Genomic DNA, 15,015 nt, shown 5'->3' on the forward strand with positions numbered 1-15,015 from the left:
TGAACTTGCACACACACACACACACACACACACACACAATAGTTACAAACTGGCTCTGAATCACACAAGCCAGGCTAAAAATGTCAAGCTCCATTGTACCACATGTATACCTATGACTCATCCAAACAATAGGGATAATAGTAATATTACCTACCTTAGAAGGTGGTTATGAGTTATTAGATAGGTTAGTGTGTGTGCATTCTTAGAATTTGCCTAGTATTTAGTTTGCCCTAGATAATATATGTAATTATACGATATGAAATCATAATCTTATGTTTCCTAATTTTTTTTTGTACCAGGGATCGAACTCGGACCCTTACGCTTGTGAGACAGGCGATGGAACCACTGAGCCAAATCCCTGACCTATTTCCTAACATATTAATAATTCTCATTTCTAGCTGATAAGCAATTTTATTTTTACTATTTATTTATTTATTTGGTACCAGGGATTGAACTCAGGACCTTGCGTTTGTGAGGCAGGCAACAGAACCACTGAGCTAAATTCCCAGCCCTATTTTTGCTTTTTATATTATAAAATTTTTTCCTACTAAATAATATGTTCATAAAACTTAACATTTAACAAAATGTGGCATGATGCTGAACACATAGGGTTAACTCTTGCTGGAGTTGTAAGTAATGTACAGAGGATCATAGCTAGGGATTATAAGCAGAATTCTAAGGCCTTTGAGATTGCTGTTGCTACTGAGTGGATACGCTTCTCATGACTTTTCCTCTTTCTTTCTTTCTTTTATGATACTGGGAACTGAACCCAGGGCTTCCACACTGAGCTACATCCCCCATCCTTTGTTTTATTCTATTTTAATGGTGAGACAGGGTCATGCAAAGTCACTAAATTGCCCAAACTGGGTTTGAACTTGCAATTCTCTTACATTAAGCTTCCCAGAGTTCCTTCATTGTATGTGGGTAGGGACTGCCAATATGACAGGCTATCAGTCCTGGAGTGACTTACTCTTAAGGTGAAGGCAAAGAGCATTTACAGATGTAATGGAGGTGTCTAATCAATTGGTTTTAGTTAACCCAATGGGCAATAACTTGGGTAGGGAAAAACTAGCAGGGGGGCACTCGAAGAGGTCTGGTGGTCAGGAGGGTCCTGCTGCACCTGTAGAGTCCTTTGACTGGGACCTGGGAGTAGCTCCAGAGGATGAGAGCAATCCACCACCAGTGGCCAGCAAGAAAATAAGACCTAAGTCTTAAAACCCAAGGAAATGAGTCTTTCAACAGCTTGAACAAACTTCCAAGGAGATCCCAAGTGTCAGAGGAGAATGTGGTCTCAGCCTAGCTGACCATGTGCAACCAATTCATCTCACGACCCACAGGGGCTGTGGGATAATAAATGTGTGTTGTTATGAGTATTCATAAGAAAATGAACACCACAGGGGAAGGAAAGCTTTCGCTTTTCTGGGGTAGGGAGTAGGGGTGCATTGGCCTGTGATATATTTCATTAGATCCCAAGTCTACTATCCTGGTGACTCATTTCCCTACTGCAGACTTCACCACTGAAACTTGTGAGAAGCATAGTAATAAATAAAATAATATTATCCAGTGCAAGTGCTTAGCAACTTGAGCAACAAGCTCTTTATAAATATTAGATTAAAAAGACATGAACAGCTTTTACCATTATACAGGATAATAGAATTTGATCAGCCAAATCCCAGGGCTTTAAAAAGCACAAATTATGTAAACAAACTTAATGGCTTTCTGATAAAACTACAAAACCAATGCTAGGAAGAATGCAAGAGGTGTTCTTTATTTGGATTTTAAACTTCACTAACTAAAGCACAATTGCTTATTCAAATTTTAAGAAAATTAAATATGAATGCAAAAAGTTGTAGAGGACACAAATTAGAGGGTAGAATGTTAAGAAAATATTATTTTTAGTTTAGCGATAGGCAGGAACATTCAACTAGCTTTTTAAAATTATTTTTGTTATTAGTCATTGAGCAAGAAGTAAATGCAGTCTGAAATATAAAAGTTTAAGGTTTCAATAGAAGGAATGTTGGTAGATATCTAACAGAATAGAAATATGAAGCTAAAATGTTAGAAAACAATGTACAATTAAAAGAGGCAAATGTTGGAAATTTGAGGTAGTGTACATTCTTTAAAATTATGGTACCAAATGTTCAAAGAGAGGATATTGAACAGAAAAGGAGAGCCAGAATAAAAGTGACCACATTTCATAATGTGTCCTGAGGTGTAATGGAAACCAAGATTTGGTTTTCACCAAATAATGAATTCATCTGCAAATGATTGAGTGAAAATATTTTCTTCTCAATGTTACCCATGCAGAACTCAAACTCTGCTGTCACTGACAGCACCCATGATTTCCAAAAGATGTAGCTCAATCTGTCATTTTCCCAGTATGTCTTCCTGGGCCCCTTAGATAGCTCATCACTTATGACCATGTCAAATTTTTCCCGCATCCTAGTTGCTACAATTTCCCATACTTCTGGTATTCTGCTGCATTGAAGAAATGCTTTTTCACTGACTCACAGTCACTATATATTCTTCAGGAGCCCAGTAGTTGTTACAACACCTCACAGAGGATGCATTTGTCTCAAATGGATTTCGGATACTCTTCCTTCACCACTCTCAATATTTCATCACAAAATCCTGATCTCTGTTGATTATGTAAGCACTCCTTCCCAAGATGACTTCTCTTTGTTAACATCATTCCTGCATGATGTAACTGATTCTCATATAGTCATAAGATAACACTTAACCCATTTCTATCTCGAATCCAAACCTTCTTTTGGGACTCATCTAACTGAAACATCTGTTTCTCAATTTAGACCAATAGATAGCACTTCATACTCGTTAGCTTCTAAATCTGTTTTCCTCTTACTTTTCCACATCTACTTAATGGAACTTCAACTCACCAAGTTACCCAATCCATATTAGGATTTCTGATTGACTACAACTGTCTTTGTCATTGATCTTTAACCATTCTTATTCAATCCTTTGCCAATATTCACAGTTCTACTTTCAAAAAGGTCTAAAATCTATGTATTTTTCATCACTTAAATTCAGACCACTCTGTTCCACAGAAGGCTCATCTCTTCCTTCTATTTGTACAGTAACTTTAAAGTGGTCCCCAAGCTTTTATACCACCTTTAATAATAAACCAAGTATTGATTTTAAAAGCCTTCAAAGTCTTCTCATTCTCCTGCTCAAAATGCCTCACTGGATTCCTACTCCCTGCAGTTGAAAAATAACAAACAAACAAACAAAAACCTAAACTTCTGTTATCTGTACTACAATCCTTACTTCTGATCTCCCCCCTGCACATGAGCCCCACTTTGAGGATCTCTATGCTCCACTCACATGAATTTCCATTCCTTGGTGTGAACAAATCTCTTTCATGCATTGAGGCATTAACTTATAAGGATCCTTTTTTTCTCTGTTTTTCAGTGCCATCTCCCCTTTTTTCCTTTCAGCTTTGGGTTCATTTATAATTTCTCATAACACAGTCATATAGCAAACATTTATAGATATCTATACATGTTGATCTTGATGGTGCATGTTTGGAATTTTAGTAGTCTGGAGGCTGAGACAGGAAGATCATGATTTATAACTAAGCCTGGGGAACAGTTTAATAGCTTAGCAAAAATAAAAGGGCTAGGGAAGGAACAGTGCAAGGGCTGTGAGTTCAATACCCAGTAATGAAAAAGAAATTATAGAATATATCAGGCTGTTATTCTCTCTTCTTTACTACAAATCTCAAGCCACGGTTGGTAGTATCATGCTCTGTTGATGATTGCAAGTCTATATTCCTCCCAGAAGGAAAGGTTGATGGGTGGCAAAGGGCTAAAAGATGCCTGCTGATGAACAGGCAAGATTTTTCAAGGGTTCTTGTACATACTTATGCTCATAACCATTTGAATAGACAGAAGGCAATTTTTCTAACTGTACAAGGCTGTAATCCTTCCTGCTCAGACTCACCTGGAGCATACATTATAGACAGACTCTACAACAGAGATATCACTACACATACATCTATGTTTCTGAGTGAATGGTCCCATTCCAGAAGGCAAGATCTTCTGAAACTAAACCAGCCTTTCATTGTGTGTGTGCCCTTGATATGAGGACTGTAAATATCATGGTTTTGTTTTCCTAATTTTTTAGTAAACGTAGGAAAACTACTAAATAGTTAACTGTCCATTCCCAATCAGTATGACTTGATTTCCCTTGAGCCTAATAGTTGACTTTAATGATGTTATAAATTTATTTATATGAGGAGAAACCAAGATCAGGACTCTTATAGATTAAAGTGAGTTTTGTAGATTATACTTCAGTTCTAGTAAGAATAAAAATAGGGTCAACAAAAAAGGTTTTGGTATATTGAGAAGGGCAGCCATCAGAGAACTCTTAGGCCAAATCTCTGGGACGTAGATTCTTTCTCTAGTGCAAATCTGGATTTGTTTGCATGGGAGAAAATCATAGGGATTTGGCTCCCATGTTACCATCATCTCTGCATGTTGTACAGACTCTTATCATGTCCTTGTCCTTGTCCCTGCCACTCTGTATTATGCCTGTCTTCCTGGTTGTACTGAGGGTTCTCACCTGGCCTGCCTGCTTACTATACTGCTTAAGACCTTACATTCTAGTTGCACAATCTTATTTGCAATGGAGGACTACTGAACTAAATTCTCCAGAGGTGAAACCAAAAAGTTTTTTATAAAAAGGAACAATAAAATAAAATTTGAAAAATTATTACAAAACATGGCCAGATTTAAGAAGCACTGGCCTCAAAGAGATTTCAATTTTCACCCTTCCTGAATGATGTGGCCAAATGACTTAACTCTTGACATCTATTAAAATTAACACTAATAATACATTGCTCTCCAGTAAGCTTTACTGAAATTTTACTAGTATGCTAAAATTCAATTGTGGGTTATCTTATTTTACGCTACAATAATTTTATGAGGTAGGTATTATTTCTAATCCATTGTAAAGCTAAAAGTACTGATGTTTATTGTTTTAACTAAGATACCCATGTTTACATATCTGGAGACTGATAAAGCCCGGATACAAACCCAGGTGCCTGAATAAAGAATTGGTGGTTCCCGATAAGTGGTAAACAGGTACATGTAGCAGTCACTATCAGTAGCATCATTATCCTTAGCATCATTTGCCTCAGGACTTCACTTAGAATGCTGGTCCTGTTTTGAATGCAGTAAACAGTGCTTGTCTCAGATCCTTTTCTGGAGTTTTGGAGGGTAAGATGTTGCCATGTGTCTGATGAAAAATTTGCCCTTAACTTAAAGATATGCACATCCTACCTACTTCTTTTGGAGTTTATAAGAAGCTATAATCTCATTTTATATCCCTGAAATTTATTGTGGAATTGAAGAAACAAAACCAAGGTTCTCTCCTCAAAGAAATTTTATGAATTTTTCAGGTAATCTTTGCTATTCTGAGAAAGGGATTTCAGTGCACTGAAAGGTTCTTTCTATAGTCATGGGATAGAGAGGAAAATCTGGAGTGGGCTAGAAGCTTCCCCTAACATGGGCAGCAAAGATATCCGAGCAGCAATACTAGATCTCCTCATCTAGATTATGAGGGTAGGTCGTTTCATGGGTCAATTCTTTCTGTGGACTTCAACTTTGGAACTTTGCTTTCTTGAGTCTTTCCCTTAAATATGAATTATTTTCGGTGTCCATGACTAACTGGTCAAATGAAAGTCAGACTTCTGAAAAAAATGTCATATCTGACATTTTCAGTTTCTATTGCTATAGCATTATGTCTCACCATTTTCGATAAAAAAATACAGCAACACATAACTCATTAGACGTTGTGATAAGAATACAGCACCGAAGAAACAAGCCACCCTTGGAACTATTTATTCTCCACATATAGAAAACCATCTTCATAAAACATAAATATGACATAATTACCTGTCATGTTGCAGTAAACTTTCAGAGGCCCCAGCGGTCCACTGCCATCAGGATCTATCCAGTAGTAATTGGACGTCTGGCCCAGGTGTTTGTATGCTTCACAGGAGGGCTCATAGATGGCTGGAAAGAAATATCCTGTGTGAACATAGCAGGAAATCCATAGCTCCCCAGGCCAGCACCCCAGAACCACAGCCAGCCCAGCCCATGAGCCACTGTTGGCAGTACCTCCTCCTGTTCAAGGGAACATTCTTTTTCTCTAAATTTAAGTTCATGGCTCATTTGTTTTCCTCATAGACATTTATGACTTAACAAAGATAGCAAGTTCCTGATATGGCTTTATAGTTGGGAAAATAACTAAAACAATTGACAAATCATTAAACAAATGTAATGCTTATCTTATGGAGGCTCATGCCCACAAAAACATAATTTATAGTTATTGATAACTATAAATCTATCATCTTCTTAACATAAGAGGCATTATTTTAAAATATCATAAATACTGAGTGCTTTGGTGGGCTCTCAAGAGAAGGGAGAAAAGTCTTCATCTCTCTTTCTCTCTGTCTCATACACACACACACACACACATGTGCGCACGCACATGTTAGCATAATTCATATAAATTTCCATGAGTAGCATGTGCTTTCTAATCTTCCATTATCTCAGGAAAAGTGAGAAGGAAATTTTCTCGATTCATTTTGTTACAGGTGCTTTAATTATATCAAACCTACTTGAAAAAGCTAACATTCATGTAATTAAATCATAGGTTCTTTTTCATTGCTTTCCTTTTTATTAACATGCCTGTGACAAATTTTCTTACCTAGACTGTACCTGTTTGCAGAGGTGCAAAATGAGGATTTACATATCTCCTTTGTAGTAAGACTGTCTAAAATATTATTGCAAAAGCTCCTTTCCCCAACAGCTCTGACTCATATTTATGAGGAATATGAAAGATGTCTTCACAGAACTAAGAACTATTTCTGGTGAAATTCTATCTGACCCACATGTAATGGAGATTTTTTTGAAAGCACACTTGAATCATTTACCTGGGATCTGGTGTGTGCTAAATGATGAAACGCGGAGTCTAGTGGGAGACCTTTACCCTTTCTCTGAACAAGTCCTCTTTGCCTCCCCTTAGCTTTCTGTGGCTTCCTAACAATGATGTTAGACCTCCAAGTCTATTTTAACAACAATGAAACACACTAGACTAAAACATTTGTCAAATTCTTTGATGTATGCATTGCTCTCTCCCTTCCTTCTGGAAATATTTACTGAGTTCTTGCAATGTATTGCACAGGTCAAGCTCTGCAAATCTAGCTGTGCAGAGCACAGATATGTGAACTTTGGGGCAGGGTTTGTTCACTAACCATTTAGGCATTGCTTATGCATGCAGTGTGTGTTACTGGGAGAGGTGTGGCTAGAAAGGGAAGGAGAGCCCCTCCCTATTTTGGCCCCTTATAATAATCAGTGTCTCCACTTCTAATCTCCTACACATCTAATTTAGATAATAAACTTTTGATCTTGAATGCAATACCATGCAAACTCGTGGATGACATAATCAGATGATTCCATGCAGTGAAACAATAGACGTTAGGAAAGAGATTAAGTAAATGTCATGGTAAAGAAAGCATTAGGTTGTTACCACCATTGCTAATTGGAAGATGATCAGCACCTGAACCAAAGCAACATGACTGTGTAAAGTAGATGGGACTGACTCGAATGTTTTTAAGATCAACAGGATATGGAGACCAACTGAAGTAAGTAGTGGAACAAAGGACAGTTAAGAATGACCTAAACTCATAATGTCTGAAAACTGCCTTATTAATTAGTTATTGACAGTTACTCCAAGTTATTAACATTTTTATGTATAGTTCAAAATAATTGGAAAAAAATCAGGCTTCTAAAGTCTTCCTCTTAGTCCCTATGGCCAATCTGCCATTAAAGCCTTTCATCTTTCTTTTCTAGAAGTTAATATTTATTCTCCTTCTGCCCAGTCCTTGCTCTTAGTATCTGGTATCTGATTTACAAAAGCCACTATATTAATGGATTGTTCTACCCAACTATCTCTTCACTTCTCACCAAAGTATGCTTTTTAATTTACATTAGTGAAATCTTAAAATACCACTTGCATTATGTTCAAAATTGTGCAGTATTCATCAAAGTTAATGATGCTATATCAGAGATTATCATCCATGAATGCAGGAATTTTCACAGTCCCAATATGTCTTTCTTGGGTGTAGCACCCTGCCAACATTGACCCTGTGTTCTGCTCTGCCACATTTTCCCTGCAACCTCTCACTTAGTTCATGCTCATCCATCCTATGTTTCACCTTCCATAAGCCTCTTTCTCAGTCTACACAACTTTGCAAATAGAGTTATCAATTGAGGTAGAAGTGATAAGAAACAGGACTCTGCAGTACAACAGAGTTGGGTCCGAATTCGAATGCCGCAGTGCATTACTTATATATAACATGGGCAAAAGACCCTAATCCTCTTTAGCCTTCTCTGGAAAACAAGTACAATCAATGCATTGCAGTATCCACCCTATGAGGACAAGAATAATTGTATAATCCACATTAATTGCTTAACATAGTGCCTGGCCCATAGTACATTTTTAATAGATGGCATTTTATTATCAATGTACAAATTAAATTCCTCTTTTTTTTTGTAGTGGAGATGAAATCCAGGGCCTTCACACTGAGCTACGTCCTCAACATCCCCCCTCCCCACTTTTTACGTTTTCATTCTTTATTTTGAGGCAGAGTTTTGCTAAGTCACTAAGTGGCTCAAGCTGGCTCAAACCTATAATTCTCCTGCCTCAGCCTCCAGAATGCTGGAATTACAAGAAATCTCTCCTTCTTAAGGGGCCTCTCCCTAGCCAAAATGTCTATGCTGTTGCACAGTCAAGGACAATTGTTGCTTATCTCATGTACTCTAATACTTGATTATTGTTGATTTAGAACTTAATTGACGGTTTATTGATTTTAATGCTGAAAAGTTTTATTTCCTAATACAACTGTGAGTCATCATGAGAGTGAAATCTATACAATGTTTTTCTTTTCTACTCTATATGATTTAACATGGCACATGCTGAGGAAAATATATTTGAACTGAATCTAAAGCTCTATTCTTGGCCTATTCTGATTTTGACAAAGGCGTTATTAGTTGACTAGCCAAGAAAAAGCATGTACGTAGTAAAGGCTAATTGGATGATAAGTCTATTACCATATTTCTACAGTCTACAATTTTAATGTCTACAATGTGTAGACATTTTAGAGGCTGCGGACCTTCATTCAAGAAATTAGTATGTAGTACTTGTTAGAGGCATATGGGTCTAGGAAATTTTGCTAATCAAGAATCTCTACTCTTTTTCTTCCAATTAAAACAATCATTTGATTTGTCTTTAGCCTTCAACAGATTGTTTTTGCCTCATGAACATGCATAGACAGCAAGATACTTGAATCTAAACTTTTGCATGTGTGAGAATCACCTGGAGAGCTTGTTAAAATGGAAATCCTTGGCCTCATTCCCTTCCAAGGGAGTGACTCAGTAGGGAATTTGCAGACATAATAGGCTCCTATGTGCTGCTGGTGCTTCCAATGTTCAGGCTATATTTTGAGAAACATGGTTGAAAATAAGAATAGGCCATGGTTTTAATGCTGGAAAAAAAGAGTACACTCAAGAAGGGTGGACTAATTTTTTATTTATATTTAAATATCCAGGAAGAAAATAGGTCATTCAGTGGCAACACAGTAAAATTTCAAATATAGTAAGGTTAGAATGCCACTTTACTTTCCTCCAAATCATAAAATCAGGAGATAAAAAACTCTAAATAGAAAATACAATGTTATCTTTTCCCTTATTTCCTTTCCCCTATGCTTCCCACTTCCCCTACACCTTTTCATTTTTTCTTCCTATTTCACATTGTCAGTTATACAATATGGAACTTATCTACACTTTTGGTTTTTCACACCAGAGAAACTATTTGGTGCTTACACATGTGTGTCTTACTTATTTCACTTAAGAGTATGGTCTCAATATGCATCCATTTTCCTATGAATGACTAGTTTCTCATTCTTTATGGTTGAGTAGTACTGCATTTTAAAGAAAAACGACATCTTCTTTTACCATTCTCTGACTGATGGGCAGTTGGGCTGTTTCCGAGTTTTAGCTATTACAAACTGTGCTTCTATAAACATGGGTGCGCATACTTCTCTGTGATACGATTCTTTTAGTTCTTTTGGAAAGATACCCAGCAGAGAGATGGCTGGGTCAAATGCAACCTTCAGTCCAAGCTCTTTGAAGTACCTCCATACTGATTTCCATAGTGGTTGCACCAGTCTGTACTCCCACCAACAATGGAGAAGGGTTACTTTCTTCCCACTACCCCACCAACATTTGTTATTGATTGATTTCTTGATAGCAGTCAAGAAAAAATATGATAAAAGGAAAAAATGGAAACAAAGTCTTTGTAAATAGGGGAGGAGAGAGGGATGAGGGAGGGCAGGGGTATGGGGAAAAATGAGAACCAAGATCCGTCACGTAAAAGTACAAGATTCCAATGCTAAATATAACTCTACTGTATACTTAAAAGTACCAATAAACTCAATAATAAAAAAGAAAATACAATGTTAAATATAAATGCACAGAAAAATGTTTGGAGGAAATATGTCAAAACAGTCACACTGGTTATTTTTGAGCCACTCAAGTATGGGTGATTTAAAACTTTTCATACTTCTCTGCATTTCTTACATTACTTTATAATGTGCACTTGTTATTTTATCATTAAAATGAACTTTTAAAATATGGTTCTGGATTCATAACACTGATTGATGTAAAATGGCAAAGCTAGCTGTGATCTAGTAATATTGCATTAGTTTTTTCTTCACAATAAGGAATTAAGATATTTTAGTTCAATTGTCTTTTTTGTCCTTTACTACCTGGAAACTTTCCTAAACTTTTTGTTTCCTTTATTGTACAATGAAAGTAATAATACCTCTTGTCTGAAGTATTGTGAAGATTAAATGAAATCACACTCTTTTTAAAGTAAAAGTATTGCATATATTTGAATGATTATGGTAGGAATAAGCTAATGCAAGTCTTTTCCCCATTTTTAGTTTGTACTGATTATACAAATTGATGAATTTCATTTGGACAGATCTGTATCTGCACATAATATACCTTAATCATTCCCCTGTCACCCTCTGGCTCCATTCCCCCTCCTGACTTTTCATTATTTTGTTAAGATTTTAATGGGCAATGTGTATTTTGATCATCTTTATCCCCTCCATTACCTACCCTTAGCGCCCCTTCTCTCTCTTTTCTCTCTCCCCATTCTCTTCCTCTTGTCTAATAGTGTTCTCCTTTTTACTTTTCTGTCTTTTTTTTTTTGCTTCCTCATAGTAGAGAGCATGCCGTATCTGTCTTTCTTAGCCTGGCTCATTTTCATCAACATAATGCAAATATTGATTCGTTAGGTCTTAGCCAGTTAACTCTGTTCCAGTAAAGTCCTGCTTGAGTTGCCTGATTTCTGCACACCAAGATCAGGAGATGACAGCGTTCAAGAGCTAATGCAGCAGCCACTGCAGAAGGAGAAGGGGAAGAACCATTGTCAAGAGCAAAAGTTGCTAGGACATTGCTGAAGAACAGAGAGGTAATGGGGCTGGTGGGAAACTAGAGACTCATTGAACCCATTGATTTCTTGGGGAAGTCATTTTTCGCTGTTGCAGCTCCAAGTCTCAAAAAATAATCTATTACTGTATTCCACATTTTCTTATCTTTATTTTTAAAGTTAATTTTATTGGTACATTTTAGGCATACAATATAATGACATTCATCATTTGAAATTTGTACCCTTATGCAATCTATCTTGGTTCTTATTTTTCCCCATTCCCCTCCTCTCTCTTCAACTCCTTATTGAACCCATTGATTTCTTGGGGAAGTCATTTTTCGCTGTTGCAGCTCCAAGTCTCAAAAAATGATCTATTACTGTATTCCACATTTTCTTATCTTTATTTTTCAAGTTAATTTTATTGGTACATTTTAGGCATACAATATAATGACATTCATCGTTTGAAATTTGTACCCTTATGCAATCTATCTTGGTTCTTATTTTTCCCCCATTCCCCTCCTCTCTCTTCAACTCCTCCACACCTCCCATTTACAAAGATTTGTATCCATTTTTTCAGTTTTTAATATTAATTCCACTTTCTTCTTTCCTTTCTCCTATCCCTTCCACTTCCCCTTCCTCTTTGCCCCATTTCTTCTTATTTCACGTTATCTATTATACCTTTTAGTCCTTATTAACACTTTTAGTTTCTCACACCAGATAAACTATTCAGTATTTACACATCTATGTCCCACTTATTTCACCTAGAGTATGGCCTCAATGTGCATCCATTTAGCTATAAATTTCTCTAATTTCTCATTCTTTGTAGCTGAGTAGTACTCCATTTTATAAAAAACAAAACAAAAGAAAAAAATGTGAGAGAATGAAAAGATGAAAATAAAGTGTTTGTAGATGGGGAGGGGAGGAGGGGGTGAAGGGAGGGCAGAGGTAAGGGGAAAAAATGAGAATCAAGACTTGCCATGTAAAGGTACATGATCCCAACAATGAATGTAACTGTACTGTATCCCTAAATGTACCAATAAACTCAATAAAAAACAAAACAAAACAAAACAAAACACATCTTTATCCAGTCTCCAGTTGATGGGCAATTGTGTTGTTTCCAAGTTTTAGCTATTACAAACTGTGCTAATATGAACATGGGTACACGTATATCACTGTGGTATGATTCTTTTAATTCTTTTGAGAAGATACCCAGCAGGGGAATAGCTAAAATTTAAAGACCCAATCCAAAAATGGGCTACTGAAATGAACAGACATTTCTCAGACAAAGAAGTAGAAATAGCAAATAAACATATGAAAAAATGTTCAACATCACTAGTCATGTGAGAGATATAAATGAAAATAACACTGAGATTCCACCTCACACCAGAAAGAATGGCACTATAATGAAATCAACCAATAAAAATTGTTGGTGGGGTTGTCAGGAAAGAGGAACACTGCTCTACTGCTGATGGGAGTGTAGACTGGTGCAATCACTGTTAAAATCAGTATGGAGATTCCTCAAAGAAGTAAGATTGGAAGTCTCATTTGACTCAGCTATTCCCCTGCTGGATATCTTCTCAAAAGAATTAAAAGAATCATACCACCACGATATATGTACAACCTGGTTCATAGCAGCACAGTTTGTAATAGCTACACTTGGAAACAATCCAATTGCCTATCAACTGGGGACTGAATAAAGTGTGGGGTTTTTTTTTTTTTGTATGAAATGGAGCCATAAAGAATGAGAAACTAGAGACATGTATAGATAAATGGATGTACTCTGAGGCCACAGAGGCCATGCTCTTATGTGAAATAAATAGAACACACATGTGTAAGTATCAAATAGTTTCTCTTTTGTGAGAAACTGAAAGTGTAAATACAGACAAAGAGGTATAATAGATAATGTATTCTATATATTCTTAAACCACGCTCAGCTGTTCAGTAACACAACTATTGAGACAAAAGATTGAATTTTATAGTATATAGAAATCAACAAGGGACAAATCCCAAGTATCTTATGCATTTTCATAAAACAGTGAGCACTATGTGGGTGACACTGTGTTACGCTTCATGGAAGATTGCTAATGTATTAGTTTTCTGTGACTGCTATGACAATCAAACATCGACTAGAAATATCGTACATCTGTCATCCTAAAGTGCTGGAGATAGTAGTACAATTAGTATTAATGATACAATTCTGGTTATAGGCTTGAAATGGGGTTCACTGGGCTGAAGTCCAGGTGTTTCCATGGCTGTGGTCCTTCCAGGAGAACCAGGGACGAATCCTTTCTCTTTCTCTTCCCAAGTTCTAAAGGCTGTGTGCACTCCTTGGGTCAGCATCTTATTCTTCCACCTTTTAAGTCAGCTCTGGCTCTCTCCCTCTCTCTCCATCCATCTTTGTCTATCTATCTCTTCTCAGCATTGCTGTGACTGCACTGGATCCAGACAATCCAGAATTGTCTTTTCAAGTCCAAGTCCCTTGCTTAATCAAAAAGTCCCTTTGCCAGAGTAGGTCATAGAACATGGGCATTCTTTTGTCTATCACAACTATATAAAAACAACATGGTTGCAGTATTTAGAGAACTACTTCTATTAAGCACTTAATGTGTTTCCACTGTTGTTGCTGATTAATAAAAGAAATATTAAATACAACAATAAAAATGACAGAAGAACAAAGTTGAATGCTTGTATTGAACATTAATGGCCCACTGGGCCTTGAAGACTATGCCCACCAGGGAAACACTGAACAGGTGTATACTCTGCTGGCCCACCCCATTCAAGGGAAACAGGGAGAACTGTAGTGAAAGCCTCGTGCAGATCCTTGGTCCTCTGCAAGACTGCACCAGCAGAGGCAATAAGAACAAAGGGTTTAAGAGCAGAAGCTTTAAAAGCAAGGATGTGCATCAGGCCTGATGCAGTGGGAAATAAAGTTTCAATTAAGGAACAGTTAGAACAAGATAGGGCACATAAAGGAAGGGCTATTCCCAAGAAGCCAAAGCTCCAATGATGTTGATGAGCTGAGGAAGGCTCTCACTAGCTCTTAACACAAGTCAGACATCCTTCCTACAATAAGCTGAAAAGCATGTAGATAACTAGAGATGGACGTGGTTGAAGCATGTTGGGAAATTAATCACAAGTTGTAGTAGTCACCTTTCCACTGCAAAATATCTGATATCTAAAACTTATTTCAGCTCATGATTCAGAGGATTCAGTCCATGGCTAGGTATGGCATGGTGGAAGAGCTGGTGGAGGAGAGCTGCTCAATCCGTGCAGCCAGGAATCAGAAAAAAAGCAAGAACTAAGGCAAAAGAAATACTCATAGTGGTTCACCTCCTTCAACCACCTCTTATGGCACCTTCAGCTATGAACTTGTCTATATCTACAGTGCCCTCATGCTCAAATTACCTTCCAGAAGCTTCATCATTGAACATGTAAAACTTTGAGGAGACATTTTAGATTTCAACCATAACACAAGTTCCACATGAACACGTC

At 37.0% G+C, this 15,015-nt stretch overlaps 1 protein-coding gene across 3 annotated transcripts in view; it reads right to left on the minus strand.

The window, feature by feature from the left end:
* Positions 1 to 15,015, minus strand: part of Cntnap2 (contactin associated protein 2) — a 2,025,293-nt gene that overhangs the window by 755,662 nt on the left and 1,254,616 nt on the right. For all 3 annotated transcript variants that reach the window (XM_010638580.2, XM_033764477.1, XM_019209676.2), the window contains one exon: positions 5,916 to 6,035. In XM_010638580.2, the coding sequence (XP_010636882.1) occupies positions 5,916 to 6,035 (120 nt within the window). The remainder of the gene's footprint in view (positions 1 to 5,915; positions 6,036 to 15,015) is intronic.

This window comes from Fukomys damarensis, unplaced genomic scaffold (assembly GCF_012274545.1).
Source record: "Fukomys damarensis isolate Sample0158 unplaced genomic scaffold, DMR_v1.0_HiC HiC_scaffold_16, whole genome shotgun sequence".
NCBI classification, from domain to species: Eukaryota; Metazoa; Chordata; class Mammalia; order Rodentia; family Bathyergidae; genus Fukomys; species Fukomys damarensis.